Below are 18398 nucleotides of genomic sequence, written 5' to 3'. Positions count from 1 at the left end.
GACAGACCTCAGAACTGCTGCGGAAACTGCACACGCGGACTTTGGTTCAGACATACTGCAAAGGAATCTCTGCCCAACGCAAGCTGCAGGTAATTTTGCTTTTTAGACCCCCATTTCTGGACACATACAAATTAAAATCTCAGCGTGCAGTCACATAGCTCTCTCCTGAGGCAACGAGAAGGAGAAATAGTTGGGGGAGTTGTCCCTGGAGACTTGCCTAACCTCATTTTGACTTCTCACCCTTTAAGTGATGGATGAGAGTGAAGATTTTCTCACATCACCTTTAAGAAGTCAATGAATGGCCACCTAAGTGTCTCAGCTTGCCAACTCCCTGATTACCTGTCTTCCCAGCTGGTGAGGAGACTGTCCTCTTTCCCAACTGGGTAACCAGGGCAAACTGCCTGGTTCTTTGGGGTGGTGAGGGGGCCTCCATTTGACCCAGCCTAGGGGCAGTTGGAGGTGAAAAAAGGGGGGCCAAAGTAGTGGCCTCTGAAAGTCACCCCACTTCCCTCTGGCACTGCCCTGACTCCCCTCTTCCAGTGTCCTTCACCCCAGGTAAAGCAGAAGGAAATGTCTTGCATCTCCACCATTGGATCCCCTGGAGACTAGGCCTTAAGAGCTGCTGGCATTTGATTGGCCAGGACGAAGCTTACATACAGCCTGCAATTTGCCAACAAGCTCACCGATTGGCACCAAATAAGGCCAGGTTTCTCAGCAGTGGAGGGTGGTGAGTTAGTCAACAGCTAACATGCCCACTCTCACATATAGCCTGAGAAAGGGAGCATCTCAGCTCGAAAGGCTTGTAGCGGAGAATGAGTTTACTCAGCCCTGTGTGCCTCTACTTGCTGTATGAAAGAGTAGTCCGGTGAGACCACACTCTTATTCTTCACTCCTAGCTCTACAGTGTAGGGTTGAGGATAACATCAGATCAGCCATGATCTTATTGAACGGCAGAGTATTTTGAAGGGCAGAGTGGACTATTCTTGTTTCTTGTTTGTATACCCATACGCAGTTAGTGACAGGTTGGCAATTCACCGTAAAGTACCATCTCAGCCGGTAGAGTCTGTGTGTGAGCCACACTTCCTCAGCCGTTATCCCCAGGCAAGGAACTAGTTCTGATTGAATAAGTTGCTCAGTAACCACGACACTTCGCCAATGGTCTAGGCCCGAAACGTCAGCTTTTGTGCTCCTGAGATGCTGCTTGGCCTGCTGTGTTCATCCAGCCTCACATTTTATTATCTTGGAATCTCCAGCATCTGCAGTTCCCATTATCTCTGGTACCACGTTGTGTTGTCTTTATTGAAATTATTCTGTTGTCTTTGGCTTTGATAATGTCTGTTGGATTATTGATGATTTCTGAAACTGACATGAAGTCCAAAAGCTCAACTACTGTCTGCAACAGACAGAAGCTGTCTGTTTCGTTTACCAGGTGGTCCGCCATTTATAATTGGCAAATGGGAATAATGCTCAAATGGGAATAATGTGCTCCTCCTCGTTTCTATTCCACGCACCACTCCCCACCCTGGCACCAGGAGAGTGCCTGTCATTTCATATCCCACACTGTGCAGACATGAATATAGATGGTGCAGTGACATGCTATTGGACTGTGTGGGCAGCATCTCAGCCATGTTTGATGACGGCCACAGCCAAGAGATGCATGTTGCTTGCAAAATGTGGGTGAGGGCAGGACCTAGCTTACCTCTGGTGCCCTCTCCTGTCACATTGATCAATGGTACTCACTAAGGAGCTCACTAAAAGGCTGTACAGTGAGGTATCAGACGGCACCTCATCTAAGAATTAGCACAACCTTCATTTTCTAACTTGACAACTTTTATCGCACAGATGCAGCAAAAGGTTGTGGCCAGTGCACTGTTTAAAGGAAAGAAAGAAGGCTACCAGCAGAGTGTCACCAAACCCTTTAGTGACAGCAGACTTCGTAAGTACACACTGCGTTTCTTCTGGGCAACAAATTCTGAGGGTCCTTCTCCGTAACACTGCTCCTTCACATTGTAACATTGTGTTTCCATCCTCAGGTGAACAGGACATCAACCCGAAGGCATTTCAGCTGATCCGACATGAGCAACTCCGGGTAAAATTTCAAATTCCATTCAGCCAGACACCACCTGAGGGTCAGCCCATTACAGAGATAGTCAGAGCTCTCATGGTTCACTGGGTGGTGTCCCTGTGTCTGGGCCCAAAGGTTTGAGTTCCACTTCAGGATTTGGTGGCTACAAAAGGTGCGTTGATGAAGCAATCAACAGGTTGGTTATCAACCTGCACATCCTTCCGATAGACCCAGGCAGCGCTAAGAGGGGTCATCTCCTGGTTAGCCAGAACTTTGTCATAACTGCCACACAACAGCTTCCCCTAGTTAAAGGGGCCTGGCAAGTGTTGTCACTATTTCAAGGGGAATCTGAGAGATAGAATTAAAGAGACAATGACTCTGAGCTTGATACCAGAGAGCGGTCCCAAACTTACCAGGCAACTTATGAGCTGGGTCATGATGATGAGATCTGCAGACACTCAGAATAATTTTATCTTATCTCACTGGCAGAAATTTTGTGGAAATACCATGTGACACCCAGGTCATTCTGCATGATACCTTCAATAATCGAACAGATTGCAAAATCAGTATTCCATCTGATCGCATCTGTATCACAGCAGGTTCGGTTAAAATTGTCTCCGTGGCTTCCATCACTGTGCATCCTTTTGTGAAGTACATTTCCTTGGATCTTAGCTGGACATTCTAAAAGTTAAAACTGTATTCACGGCTGTCATACGATGAATCTATGTTATTTCAATCAGCTGACTGCCCACACCTTGGTGTAAAATGGCAACATTATGAAGGAAGATTCCCTGCATGGCACTGTCATTCTGGGCACTCAGTTAAATGGCATGAGGTGCTGTATATTCTGGGCTGCCAGGTTTAAACGGTTATAAGCACGTTGATCCGCCAGATTTCTGCAATGCATGATGTGGGATTAGTCAGCAGCTGGACATTATCCTTCAGGAAAAGAATCCCTAAATACACTGCATTATTGGGTCCATGTTGTTCTAACTCAGATGGTTCCCTCTCGCCTCCAGAAGGTAGCTGCTAATATTGAAAGAGAGTTGCTCACCCAGCAGCTGTGATGTTCTTGAGCTGATTAAATGAAGATGAGTTCAAAATCAGAGTAGCTGCACTGGTTGGTAAAATATGGGATAATAAAATGTGAGGCTGGATGAACAGAGCAGGCCCAGCAGCATCTCAGGAGCACAAAAGCTGACGTTTCGGGCCTAGACCCTCTCTCTGATGAAGGGTCTAGGCCCGAAACGTCAGCTTTTGTGCTCCTGAGATGCTGCTGGGCCTGCTGTGTTCATCCAGCTCCACACTTTATTATCTTGGATTCTCCAGCATCTGCAGTTCCCAGTATCACTGGTAAAATATGGGTTCCTTTTATTCCCTTTCCAAGCTCCCTCTGCTGGTACATGGACAAAGTGCAAACGCACTTCTCAATAAACCACAGCAACCGTTCCCATGACCTGGCCGACAGACCAGACCTGCAGAGCTTTTCCAGCATCCTTGCTTTTGATTGTCTGAATCCGATGGCTTTCCAAATCTGATTGAAGCTAATTGCTGAGCTGTTGCTGAGTTCAGCTTGGACAGTATCAACCAACGATCAAACTGAGGAGCCACTGGGCCTTTATGGCTCGGTTTGATATTGAGCAGATCATTCACCAACTATTGCACTGGGGAGATTCCAGGCAAAGAGGGTGACACAAAAGATTTCCAGATAATTTGTCACTAGCAGAAGCCAGATAATAGTCGTGAGTATTTGATTCTATCTGTGCTTATCTGCCTACAGTATGGTGTTCCCGTCATTAAATACAACAGAAATGGTTTCAAACCAAGACCAAGACAGTTGCTCTTGATGCAGACAAAAGCTTACATCGTTGAAGAAGACAAAATCAAACAGCAAATTGAATATGCAACTCTCAAAGGTAACTGGTCACCGTTTTGAGCAAACCTTTGATGGGCATGTACTTAGTAGGGAATTTACCTGCTGACCCACTTTTTAATACATTGAAAGAACCTACAGAATAAAAGCAATGCAATTTGGAATAGTATTCCTTCTAAAACCCATGTCTTATCTTTCCCATTCCTTTCATCCTTCTCATTTCACCCCAATCCCTTTTCTATCCTACCCTTCCTAGGCCTCACCTCCATTCTTGTACTTTTCATGCATTCCCACAAATACCCTCCCCTCTATTCTCTAACCCTGTCCCATTTCCCAAGCTCTCCAGCCGATGTCAATGTGTTGCTGAGCTTCCCACCTGTGGCCATTAAATCCTCCTGAATCCTGGCTCTTGTCAGCTGCTATGTGACAGGGATAGCAGAGATAGGAAAATTTCCTGCCAGGATGGGGAGTGGCTCAGAGGGGAACTTGCAGGTTGTGGTGCCCCCATGTACCTGCTGTCCACTCTCTGTGTAAAAAAGTTGCCCCTCAGGTTCCCATGTATTCTTTCCCCTCTCAGCTTAAACTGATGCCCTCTAGTCCTCGATTCCCTGACCCTGGGAAAAAGACTGAGTGCATTCACCCTTGCACCCATGATTTGGCTGACAGACCATTGACCAGAACCAGAACTGGACCAGTCATATAAATTCAGTGCCTAAAGGAGCAGGCCAGAGGTTAGAAATCCTACAGTGAGTTAATCACTACCTCTACATGGACAGGAAGGGTTCAGAATGATATGGGCCAAGTACAGGGAAATGGGGTTAGCGTGGATGGACACTTTGGTCGGAACAGACCAGTTTGGGCTGAAGGGCCTGCCTCCATGCTGTAGGACTCTATGACTCTCTAATGCCTGGAGCAATTTCCCTGCTGTCTTCCCTGTTGCCTTTTAAATGTTTCCTCTATGAAGGAATAATCCAATTGCCTTTTGAAAGCTTCACTTGGCTCTGCCTCCTTTATACTCCGAGGCAGCCCATTCCAGGGCCTCTCCCCTCGCTGCATCGAAACAATTTTTTCTTCTGTCACCACTGCTTCACTGGCCAATTATTTTGAGTCTGTGCCCTGTGTTTCTCACTCCATCCACCAATGGGAACAGTTTCTCTCTAACTACTCTGTAGGGATTCTTGTGACTTTGAACTCCTCGATTTAGTAAACCCACCTCCTTGACTGAAGACCCATGGGCTTTCTCACTGGGTAAAATACAGAGGGTAAGGCTTCATGACTATCCATGTCATGTTTCGTTAGCCTTTGGCCAGCAAAGCTGTATGCCCCTTGGCAGTGTGGGTGGGTATAATATGGCTGAATGCAAACAATTGAAAACTGAAGGAAACAGAGCTAATTATGTCCTCCTCACTTTGGTGCTATTTGTAAATGTTTGAATTACAGATAAAACTGCAGTCACCACGAATGTATGGTCTACTTTTTAACATTACTGAATGCAACTCTGATCCTAGAGGTAAAAGGACATTCTCCTGAAGTCCATAGTGCCCCCAACTCTTTAACAGCAACATCTTATTTTGATATAGCACCTCTGTCATATGTTTTAAGATAATATTTCTATAAAATGTTGGCCTTTAATGCTGAAAAAATTCTTGCTAAGTATCCCAGCAACTCTATCAGGTAAACAACCTGCACTTAACTTTAAAATAGGTTTAAAAAAAACCAGGAGATTTCTTAAACTTTGACTTTGAACCATGTGAGGAGATATTGGACTAAAAGAATAGACTAGAACAACAAGGTATATTTTGAAAAGCATCTTAAAGGCAATAAGTAAAGTTCGGAGCTGGAAAAGTGCAGGGAATTCCAGGCCTAGGCAAATAAAGACAATGCTGCGAGTCAGAAACTTTCAAATCCTTATAAATTTAAAAAGCTGGAATTGATCCTTCAGAGAGACAAAGGTGGGTTGAATGACCTCCTCTTTGTGTTGTAATCTGATTCTGTTCCCGTATTGCCATGCCCAAGGTGTTTTGTGGACATGTGAACATTATTGACCTCACTGTTGACAACCTCCCATTTTTCTGCCTGCTTTAGGTGTGTCCGTTAGCAACCTCAGTGATGGGGTCTTCGTCATCCACGTTCCCTGTGAGAACAGCAATCAGAAAGTAAGGATTCCCAGCTTTCTTGTTTCCTTCTCATTAATGTTGGCACCCATCTGGACTTGGATTTAACAATGTAAAATGAGAAAAAATAGTGAATCAGATGCTGTCATAAATCCCACCCTATTTTGACTTGCATGGAATTCAATGGAAAGCAAATTTGGATATGTGTATGATGACTAACTGAATCTGGACTATTTCTGATCAGAATGAACCTGATGGTTTCAATGTTACAATGAGAACAAAAGTGAAAGTAATGTCAAGTGAAGTGGGCAAGTAAGGAAAAATGCTTTTCCATACTTTATTCATTTGTGGGATGTGGGTGTTTCTGGATGGGTCTGCATTTATTGCCTGTCCCTAGTTGCCCTTGAGAAGTTGGTGGTGAGCTGCCTTCTTGAACCGCTGCTGTCCACCTGCAGTGCGTTGACCCACAATGCCCTTGGGGAGGAAACAAACTAATAATAAAAGGAAATTGAGCAAATATGCCAAACAACACATCAACAGTATTCAGAATACTTTGGAGTTTTATTTTGTTGTATGGTATGTACGTTCCTGATACAAAGCATCCTCTGGGTTTGTTAAGGAACACTTAGACCACCATTACCCAGGGACTTATCCCTCACCCAGTTCTCCGTCATCACCACCAATCCTTCCCACAAGACCCTCCCAACAAACTCCAAACTCATATCCAGCTCTATGCCAATGGGCAACCATGATCTACACAATTCTTGAAAGATTGCCAGTTTCCCTTGACTAATTTCCCATCCAGAATGGACAGCAAGTGTAACAGCCTTACGGTACTGAGGTCAAGAGCTTAAATTCACTGAGGCGTCATACTGGTTCAAGATGCACTGATTCCTGTGAATTCCTCACGTAAAGCCTAAGTTAAAATCAACCTCAACACCTTTTCTCTTGATGATGTTTCCTCATTGCAGCATTAACCCAAGCACTGTTTTGGGAAATTGTCCTAAAACAGCCAGACTATTATCACAGGGTAGGAAATTTGAGCTAAGTTTTCAAGATATCATGGGGAACAGATAGGGTAGATTGAGAGAAACTTTGTTCAATTGAAATGGGGAGCTAGACAAGGCTAGACAATCGACAAATCAAGCCAAAGTTTTCAGGAGTGAAAGTCATTTTGACTCACCATTTGGAACATTCATTTGCAAATGACAGTAGGTTAAATGTTCATTTTATGTTTCAGATTGAGTGGCTTTTGTTCAGCATAAGTCATTAGCAGCACAGAATGAGGCCATTTATCCCGTCTAACATATGCTCAATGTTAAGGGATAAGGCCACCGTGGCTACATGGCATTAGGGCACAAATGGTAAATATAGCTGGGGCACAGGAGGTCCGTGGAGTTTGGGCACAGGAGGTCCATGGAGTTTGGGCACAGATTAACCATGATTTCTCTAAAAGACATAATGGGCTCAAGGGTTTGTTTCTGTTCCTACTTCCCTGGAGCTGGTGTCCTTAAACCCTCTTTCCTGTAACCCTAACCCTACTTCCATGGAGCTAGTGTCTTGAAATGCTCTTTCTAAAGGTACTGATCCTGCCTATGATCAGGGAGGTGAGTAATTTTATATAGTACCCAGTGCCATTCTAAACCAGTTCATGAAACGGCTACCGTTAGTCTGTTGTAGTGAAATTGATGGAGGTTTGATTGATCAACAAGTTCATTAGTGCCACCACCAGCACATGGTCTTTTCTTTTATAAATTCCTATATGACCTAAACCAATCCTCGTTCTTCCTGACTGAGGGAATGAAGAAAGATTTCACCCTCTCAATGTCTGAGTTCAGGAATTCAAACATGTAGTGAATTACAAATGTGCTATGCAATTTTCTCTGGCAGTTAGAGAGGAGAGCATGTTGGGGGCATTATACTCATTTCTGTTCGTATTTTACAGGGAACAGGGTAGGAATAGGGCAATGTACACAGCTTGAGATCTTGGCTAATTAATGGCCACTTAAAGTCACTGGTATTCAGTCAATGCAGGGTGCCCATATCAGATGGCAAGACCAGCCTGGCAGCCTTGTTGGGAATGGTCCCTCCCGTTTGGGCACCCTGGGCTCAAAAGAGAACCCACCCGTAGTGGTTCAACATCCTCACTGTGCCCTCCCATGGCAGCACACCCACAACCCTATACCTGACTAACCCTACCGCAACCCCTCATCTCCCACCACTCACTTCCTTATCTGACTCCAGTGATAATCATCATCGGAAACAGCTGCAGTGGCCAACCTGCCTGGTGGCACTAATATGACAATGGAGCTGCTGGCCCATCTCTTCCAAGCCAATTAATGGCTCAACAGCTTTTCAAACAGCTCAGGGATTTTCAGCCAAGGAGAGCTGGGAAATCTCACCATGGATGTGGGGTAGCACAGTGGCTCAGTGGTTTACACTGCTGCCTCACAGCACTGGGGTCCTGGTTTCAATTCCAGCCTCAGGCGACAGTCTGTTGGAGTTTGCACATTCTCCCAGTGTCTGCGTGGGTTTCCTCCGGGTGCTCTGGTTTCCTCCCACAGCCCAAAGATGTGCAGGCTAGATGGATTGGCCTTGCTAAATTGCCCATAGTGTCTAAGTATTTACAGGCTAGCTGGATTAGTTATGGGAAATGCCGGGTTAAGGTAGAGGATGGGTCTGGGTGGGATGCTCATCAGAGCATCAGTGTGGATTCAATGGGCTGAACGGCCTGCTTCCACACGGTAGGGATTCTGTCAGATGTTCTTTGTGTTTGAATGTCAAGCCAAGAAGTGGTGCCACTACCTCGATGTGACATTACTGAAGTTAAGGTCCTTTGCCATGTGAGGGAGTTTGGTGGAGGTGGGTCATCCACTAGGTATTGCACTGACTGTCTGTCTGTCTGTCTGTCTCATGTATGCAGGGCGATGTCATTCTACAGTGTGACTATGTGTTTGAGACAGTGACCAAACTCTGTACAATGGCCAGCAAGCAAAACAGCTTCAAAATTGTTCAGGGCAGGTAGGTAAAAAACACCACTAAGTGTGCAGATATATTACACAAACACAGATAACACTGGAGAAATTCAGCAGGTCAGGCAGCGTGCATGAAGAGAGAAATATGTTTATCTGTATGACTCCACTTCAGAAATTGCTTCAGAAAACTGCTTCATCCCCAACGTCTTCAGTTCTGAAGAAGAGTCATAGTGGACTCAAAACTTGAACTCCGTTTCTGTCTCCACAGATGCTGTCAGACCTGCTGAGTTTCTCTAGCACTCATGGTGTTTTTCAATTCAATATAGCACAGGCACAGGCCCTCTAGCCCACCAAGACTCATATTTGTTTTTGATTTGTAGCATCTTGTTACCCACTCCAGTCCCTGGCTTTTATCTGCCAGAGGAAGGCACCAAAATAAAAGGTATTTTACTGTGACAACAGCTTGGATAGACTCAACTTGGATGCCCTTGACGGTGCAAGTCGGGGAAAGATCTAATGAAGTGTTAAAGACATTTAGAATAGATAGAGTGAAATTTTGAGGAGTCCACAACAAAAGGACAAAGTTAGGGCTGGGCCATTCAAAGATAATGTCACTACTTCCCACAAGGGAAAGGGGGATCTGAAACTCTTCCCTTCAATAAAAAATATTAAGGCTGAGGATCCATGAGAGTTTCTAATTTGAGATAGATAGGTTTGTGTCACACAAGGGCGTTAAGGATTATGGAGTGAAGCAGAATGGACTGGGTTAATATAATCAGACTAAGCAACAGAACAGGCCTAGAGGGGTGAGTGGCCTGCTTCTGTTCCCATGTTCTCCTGCACAGGGTCTGTGACAAATCAAACTGCTTTATTCTAATGTTATCACTGTTGTATTGTATGGTAGACATTGAGCAGTAATAGGCTGCCAGGGTTCAGCCAAGCCTTTCTGAATCCAGAACACTACCCATCAAACGCCTGGGTCTGACCCAGGTATGCAAACCCAATATCTCTCCATACAGCTACCTCATAGCAGCAACGTTGGATAAAGGTCAGGAGGAAGAATTTTGGACAGTTTGGCCCCTTCCTAGCTCCGAAGCATTCAGGCCAATTACATTTCCCAATCATTGTCCTGAGTAATTACAGCTAAAACAGCATAGGCTCAGATTTCCCAGGACAGTTCTTTAATTTTCCAATTTGCTGACTCGGAGGCAAAGATCCTGTGTTACTTGTCACTCAGTCGGTAGTGTCCGTCTCTCTGAGCCAGAAGCTCCAGTTGAAGTCCCATCTCAGCAAGCGGCTGCCATGTGAACAGTGTTCACAATGTAGCCAAGCAGGTTGAGTGTCAGGGTTGAAATCTTTCCAATGTGTGCCTGTGGCAGGCAGTGAAAGCTGGAGAGGTGCCTGGACAAGCTTTGTGATGGAACGGAATTAGTAGCCTCTACCATCACCATCCATAGCTCCAGGCTACAACACACAGGTCAAAGTTCATGTTACCACAGCAACTGGAATTCTGCGGGGACAGGTTGGTGCCAAAACCTCAGAGATTGAGCTCCGTCCAAGCTGGGGTAGACGGGGGACCCAGTGGAGGTAGGTGATACTGTGGATCAGACCAGCTTTCATAGTCATAGAGCTATATAGCATCGAAACAGACTCTGCAGTCCAACTGCTCTATGCTGACCAGATGCTCACAATAAATTTAGTCCCATTTGCCAGCATTTAGCCCATATCCGTCTAAACCCTTCCTATCCATGTACCCATCCATTTGGTCTGTTTAATGATGACAAAGGTGTTGTCTATGTAGCGTATCCATAGTTTAGGTTATATTTGCATGCAAAGACTGGAAAGGACTGCCCTTCCACAAATCCATCCTAAACAATGGATACGCTACATAGATGACACCTTTGTCATCATTAAACGGACCAAATTAGAAGAAACACACAAACTCATAAACAACACCCTCATTGGAATAATATTCACCGGAGAGGAGGAGGAGAACAAACAGCTCCCATTCCTGGACGCCATAGTAGAGCGAAAGTCAAATGGGGAACTGCAAATGAAAGTATACCGAAAAGCCACACACACACCAGGTACTGAGCTTCAATGGTAACCAAACCAACACACAAAAATGAAGCTACATGCGAACACTATTTAAAAGGGCAACCACACACTGCAGCAACATGGAACTACACCAAGAGGAGGAGGGATACCTCTTCCAAATGTTCAACGATAATGGACATCCAAAGAACTGGGTCAGGAGATGCCCACAGGAACAGCATCAGAAAGATTCTACGTGGCCCGACACACTCATCACACCACCCTACATCAGGAACCCATCAGAACTCACCACAAGACTCTACGACTGCTGGGCATCAGAGTGGCACACAAGCCCACATCAACCCTACGACAAGTGCTCACCCGAACTAAAGACCCACTCCCCACCATGGACAGGACCAATGTTATCTACAAAATCCCCTGCAGAGACTGTGAGAAACACTACATCGGACAAACAGGAAGGAAACTAACAACAAGAGTACATGAGCACCAACTGTCCACAAAAAGCCACGACCAGTACTCACTCATCTCAATCCACATGGACAAGAAGAACCATGACTTCAAATGGGACAACACCAAGATCCTGGGACAGGCTAAGCAGAGACCAGCACGAGAATTCCTGGAAGCATGGCACTCCACGAAGCATGCAATTAATAAGCACATTGAATTCGACCCCGTATACATTCCACTATGGAGGAAACCCGGAAGTGAGGCAATCCATCGCAATGGACCCCAGAGTTTAAAAACCAGGCAGGTAAACACACCGACGCTTCCTCAGAGGCTGCACTGAGGATGTTACTAAGCACGGTAACGAAATGTCTTGCAGATCAACAAGCCAGCTCGGAGAGCCAAACAACCTCAACACCCACAACCTGAGCTACAGATCTACTCCAAAATCTTAGATATCTGAAAGTCTTGTATCAACAGTGCAGTGGGGAATCTGAAACAAAGTATTACAGCAGCTTTGCAATAAATTCAGAAAAGGTGTTACATATTGTGTCTAGTTTTTATACTCTTCTTAAGTATTTACCATTCTCATGTATATACACAATAGTTTCATGAAGTTTTAATATCTTACTCTGTTTCTAAATTTTCCTATTTCAGCTTGAAATTCACGATTCAACCAGGCAAGGAAGGTATTGTTGATTTCACCCTGGGCCATGAATCTCAAGTCTTCAAAGGCAAGAATGGTCACCTGATGGTGGTAAGGATTTCTGTCAGTGTTATTGGAATAGAAGGATTTGATTGAAATGTTAGCAGTGAGAGACTGAGTCCCCACTCTTGGTACAAGGAAGAATCAGGTCATTTACTCTGCTCCTGTGCAGCGGGAGGTGCCAGACGAAGAGAGGGATATTAGATGGGATGGACTAGCTGACTCGCTATGAAATCCTGAATCTGCTCCAGCCTTTGTAAACTGTCCAATAGCAAGCATCAGTGAGATCCTTCAGAGGACACATGTGTGAGACGGTGACAATAAATGTGCCAGAAACCTTCTAATTGTGAAAACATCAAATTGGTCACCAAAAATCTTTGCTTTTTTGTGTGAGAGTGGTACACAAATTGCACTAGCAGGAGCCTCAGTAACCAAAAGACAAAAGTTCAGGCAAATGGCTAAAGAATCAGAGGGGAGATGAGGAGAATTTTACCTGATGCTGCGAGATGTTATGATCTGGAATGTACTAGAAGGTGATACAATGGGAACTTTCAAATGGGTTAGGATATAGATCAGGAAAGGAAGTATATTTGACGCTGTGTAGAAAGACTGGAGCCATAAGACTACTTTGATAGTTTTTCAAAGAGTAGGTCCAGTCACAATGGGCTGAATGCACATCCCAAGTCGCTTCACAAATGCAGACACCACAGGTGCTGGAAGTCTGGAGTGAAAACTAGAAGGAAATGGAGGACCACTCAGTGAAGCAGCTGCAGAGGGAGAAACAGAGTCAATGTTTCAGGCTATCAGGACCTCCTTGATTTTTCATCCCAAACGTGGATTCCTCAGACCCGGAATTATGTCACTCGCTCACATCTATGGGCAGGTGGGTGGACCAGGATGTCTTACAGTAGAGGTACTTCCTGTTTTGCTTTTTAACCTATCTCTGTTTCTCCAACCCATTCACAATCTTAAAGTCTTTGACTGCATCAACTTGAATTTACAACAGCATGAGGAATTGGAGCAGGAGTCAGCCATTTGGCCCTTTGAGCCTGCTTTCCCATTCAGTAAGATCATGACCCATCTCTTACAACCAATTCACCTTTACACCATCCCCACAACCTTTAATTATTGTGAGCACTGACAACTGTACCAACCTTGGTCGACATTGTAACAGTGATATGGTCCCTTAACAAATAAACTGGCCAAATGTGTTTCATAGGTGTATTATCAAACAAAATATTCCGCTGTGCTACTTAAAGATGGATAACCACAAGTTTGGTGAGCGTTCATTTTAAGGAGTTTCTTAAAGGAGGAGAGGCGGAAAGATTTATTCCAGAGATTTAGAACCCAGGAAACAGAAGGCAAGGTTACAACTGAGGGAGTGTATAAAATCAGAGACACTCAAGAGATCAGAATTGGAGGGCAACTGAATCTGGGTGAGTTTGAGGGATCAGGAAAGTTTCAGAATGGCAAGGCAATGGAAGGAAAGGATGAGAACGGAGAGTGGAATGTAGACATGGGCTGAGAATTGGCCCAGACGCGCAGGCTGAGCCAAGGCTCCAGGTCCGCAACTAGGCCTGGGTGACTGAAGGAGTAGAAGCATGGGCGAAGTGATGGCGGAAAACACCCGGTGACCGATGACCGGTGGCAGGGTCTGGAGGAGGTTCGGATAGGAAGCAGGTGGCGTGGAATCCACACATCCCCAGGTCCATGGCTCCAGCTCGGACACAGCCATCATGATTGTGGTGGCGGGGGCCTGTCTCAGAGGCCAGGAGCATGTCACAGAAACCCAGGAGTGTGTTTCAGAGACCCTGGCCAATGCCAAGCAACAACTGGAGGAACAACAGAGGAGGAACAGGAAGAAGAGAGAAAGATGAACCCTATTGCAGCAAAATCCCGCATCATATTCAGCGTTTCAAGGTCGTGCCGTGGCATGGCAAAACTTTGCATTTAATACATGAAAATACACTTTTCACTGTATTTTATATACATATGGCAATAAATCTAAAGCAAATCTCATCCAATATGTTGGAACGGTCAAGTCAAAAATTAACAAAGGCATGGAGGTGGGTATCAGCAGTGGGTCAGGTGAGCTTTTTCTAACATTTGATGATGTTACAGAGGGAGAACAGACAGAATTTGTAATTCTAGAGACATGTGATTAAACATGATGGCAAGTTAAAACACATCCTGGCTTCTCCCCGAGACAGTTACCAGGGAGAAAGCTGGAGAAGGTGGCAGGGGAACGGAATTTGTATTGAAACCAAAGACAACGCCTTCAGTCTTCCCAATATTTTGAGTGTGAAAACATTTGCCATTCAAGGTTTTGAACAAGCAGTCTGAAAATTTACAGATAATGGAAAGTTTGGAAGAAGTGGAGATGAAGGAGAGCTGGGTGTCATCAGCTCTTTTAAATACAAGTGAAAATTGGTATTGTGTTTTTGGGGAATGTCGCTTCGGTTCAGCAGATGAGAAGGAGAAGCTGAACAATGATAAATCCTTGGGGGATATCAGAGGTAACATTGCAGGAGTAGATCAGTTCAAAGTGTTATCATTTTTCAAAGCAGTAAACTAATCTTCTGTCCCTCATTGACCTGGGATGGGTTTATCATTTTGAACTGTCACCATGTTTTAGTTGACTTGCTCTACTTGAATGTCCCCATTTTACATAACCAGCCCAATACAGTGACACTCTGAGCAGATCTGGAGCATTGTGGCTCCCTGACCAGAGCTTAGAATCCCAAAACTAAGAATGATGAATTAGCCCAAACCAAACATAGACATGTATGGGAATTGCTAGAGGTGTGGTTCTCCACCCATAATACAATCAACAAACATATAGAATTGGACCCCCAAATACAAACCCATACACAAAACCAAAATGACAGTTATCGCTATAATGAGCGTGACAGTGGAAATTCCAAGTGGAATAGAACAACATCGCTTCATTGGAGGCCTCACTGGTGATGTTACCTAGCATGGTGATGAAATGTCTGCAGGATAACAAGTCAGCTCGGTGAGCAAGCCAACAACCTCACCCACAACCCGAGCTACAGATCTTTGCCAAAACCTAGAAGTTTAGTATCCAGTCTGAGAGTCAATGAGCTGAACATTGGGTGTAGATGCTAATGCTTATTGAATATTAATTTTGGCAGGACTGTCATGATAAGCTGTCTCTGTTTTCCTTTTCACAGATGACTCCGAGGGTAAAGTCCCGATGACCTTCCATTATTATTCATCTGATTTTGTTGATAAATTTCAAGGGAAGTAGCAACTCCTGCAAGCTCCAGAAGTATTCATTGTCTAACCACTCACTGATACATCACTGTGTGGTCCTTTCATCTCATACAGTGTAGGTCAGGGCTAACGGGCTGGTCTGATACAATCTCATTGCCACAAGCCATTACAGTGCCTGCTAGCCTGAAGCACCGGGATATAAAAGGGGCTTGATTCAATAAATGAGGGTATATCTTGGTAATGGCAGTGTGTGAGATCTGCTAGACAAATTCAGAATGTTCCCCACCAATCCTCACCCTGTCTTGCCAGCTGATTGCAGCCAGAATGGTGTTCTAATTATATCCAACATGATCGGGCCAGAACAGGAATATTTCCAGACCCTTGGCTGTTGTTTTGTGCAATGACTCATGATATAAAGTTGCAGTGTCATGCTGGAGAAATTTAAAGAAACACATTAGGATTTTAAACTTCAGATGTTGAAGGTTAGCCAATGCATGCCAGGGATAGGTGAGTGAGTTTTGGTCTGGGGCAATATGAGGTGATGTTGAATCAGGGTGGGGGTCTCTCCCTGCATGAATCATTGCACCAAAAGGACACCCAATGGACTCCCATCCAAACATCCCTCTTGGGTCATCAGGACATGAGCACGGGTCAACCTGTCATGCTGTGAGAGATTACTCCAGAGAGGCAAGTGTCACCTGATCTAAGTTGGGCGTGGAGAGGTGACAGGGAGTGAGGGGCCAGGTTTCAAGCAGAATAGGGCAGCAGTTGGCAGTTCTAATAGGAAGCTAGAAGAATGCTTCTGCATCCAGCTGATTAAAAACATGATTTCTTACCTGTTTTGCTGGTGGCCGTGAATTGTTTCTTACTTGAGAGCATAGGTCATGGCTTCTGGTCAACTGGCAACCATTTAGCCTCTAGTAGACTTGATTGGTGTTAGGTCTCTGATTTTCACACTCAATGGCTCTAGAACAAGCCATGACAGTCAATCCCCAACCTACATGGTGCATAGAGGATATCAGGCACAGAATGAGTAAACCTGTTGCCCATCTTGTTGTCTTAAAGGTGATTGCATTTCAGAGTCTTTGGTCGTCTGACTGTGGCCTCCCCTCATTGGTTACAGCCTCTGGAAATGGGGAGGCAATGCCTAATAGTCTTATGCCTAGACTATTAATCTGGGGACCCAGATTCAAATCCCACCATGGCAGGTGGGATTTGAATTCAAATTTGAAAGAGGGAGAAATAAAGTGTCTAATGAGTATGCAGCCATTGCCAATTACTGGGAGAAAAACCCAGTTGGTTCATACAGTCCTTTATTGAAGGAAATCTGCCATCCTTACCAGGTCTGGCCTACATGTGACTCCAGATTCTCAGCAATGTGTTGGCTCTTCACTTCCCTTGGGAAATTATGGATGAGCAATAAATGCTGGTCGAGTCAGTGAAGACCACATCCTGAGAATGAATAAACACAAATTCCTCCTGGAAGCTCTTCCTCTCTATTCATCCACCCCACTTTCTCCAAAATGGTGACAACTTTCCCAATGATGATCTTTGACAGAATTTGGGACCTCTTTTTGCATTAAGACTAAAACATAAATAAATTTAAGTTGTTGGCTTCCATTGTGGTCTATCTTTCTTCCTGATAAAATAGAAATTAAACACAGTTGCTATACAAATTCATTGTATCGTGACGTGAAATCACATTAGATTTGTTTAAGATGCTTGGCTAAAGGTCATTTCTGTGGAACAGCTCACTACAAAGGTGAAAAGCATGAGAAGGTGGATCTATTGACTTGTATCATCTTTAATCTGTGAAAATGTGATGAAACAGAATATGTATTATCCATGTAAGTAACCAACTGTATTGTGTACCTTATAGGAATGCATGTACATTATGATTGTTCTCTTTAGATAAATAAAAATGTAATTATGCTTTCTAGAATCATACATTTATTATTTTTAGTACATAGCAGTTTATTTATTTTTAAATAATATTTTCAAACTTAAATGTAATGTTGGATTTGTTTTCTGAAGAAAGTTAGGATTGTAGAATCAGATTAATCAGAGGTTTCTTTTTGTGATTCTTGGGTTGTGGGTGTTGATAAGACCAATATTTATTGTTCATCTTAAATGCCTTGAAAAAGTGTTGGTGAGCCAACTTCATGAGTACAACTGACTGCCTTACTAGGCCATTTCAGAGGCCAACTAAGAGTCAATCACATTGCTCGGGGTCTGAAGTTACACGTAGGCCAGAACAGGTAAGAATGGAAGATTTCCTTCTGCAAAGCACATTATCATAAAACCTCAATTGTCTTACCAATCTGCTACTAGTACCAGCTTTATATTCAAGATTTATTTAACTAAATGAATTTAAATTTATAACCTGTTGCTGTGGAATTTCAATTTCTATTTCCAGGCCATTAGTACAGCATCCAAATTATTAATCCAGCCTTTGGTGACAACTTTTTATCTCATGAAGCAATGGTTTCTGTTGTCGTAGACAACTCTGTGTTAGATAATGCCTAGTGGCATTTTTGTGGTTTTCCTATACATTAGCCCATATTATGTATACACACACACACACACACACCATAGAAACTAGGGTTGCTATTGAGCCAAATATCTGGAAATTTATTAACAACTAAATATATACATATAGACAAATATAACATTTATATTTTTATTCGACTATGACATATCTAGTTGCCTGGCTGACTAGCAGAGAAACTGACAGATTATAATAAAACCAAGAACTATGGATGATGGAGGCCTGAAACAAAAACAAACTACTGGAGAAACTCAGCAGGAGGTATCAAGAAGCCCTAACAAAACTGGAATCAATAGGTAGCTGGTGTAAATTCTCCCTTTTTGGAGTCATTGTGACACATAGGATGATAGTCATGGTTGTTGGAGGTCAGTCATGTCAGCT

The 18398-nt window shown here is 44.0% G+C and overlaps 1 protein-coding gene across 3 annotated transcripts in view; it reads left to right on the top strand.

The window, feature by feature from the left end:
• Window positions 1-17335, top strand: part of myo1ha (myosin IHa) — a 130128-nt gene extending 112793 nt beyond the window's left edge. For all 3 annotated transcript variants that reach the window (XM_059654953.1, XM_059654954.1, XM_059654955.1), the window contains 8 exons: window positions 6-89; window positions 1843-1936; window positions 2034-2089; window positions 3846-3981; window positions 6024-6094; window positions 8976-9073; window positions 12184-12283; window positions 15427-17335. In XM_059654953.1, the coding sequence (XP_059510936.1) occupies window positions 6-89; window positions 1843-1936; window positions 2034-2089; window positions 3846-3981; window positions 6024-6094; window positions 8976-9073; window positions 12184-12283; window positions 15427-15453 (666 nt within the window). In that variant the 3' untranslated portion in view covers window positions 15454-17335. The remainder of the gene's footprint in view (window positions 1-5; window positions 90-1842; window positions 1937-2033; window positions 2090-3845; window positions 3982-6023; window positions 6095-8975; window positions 9074-12183; window positions 12284-15426) is intronic.
• The last annotated feature ends 1063 nt before the right edge of the window (window positions 17336-18398 follow it).

This window comes from Stegostoma tigrinum, chromosome 26 (genome assembly GCF_030684315.1).
Source record: "Stegostoma tigrinum isolate sSteTig4 chromosome 26, sSteTig4.hap1, whole genome shotgun sequence".
Classification (NCBI taxonomy): domain Eukaryota; kingdom Metazoa; phylum Chordata; class Chondrichthyes; order Orectolobiformes; family Stegostomatidae; genus Stegostoma; species Stegostoma tigrinum.
Note: the sequence above shows the minus strand (reverse complement) of the source record. Positions and strands in the feature narration are given on the sequence as shown.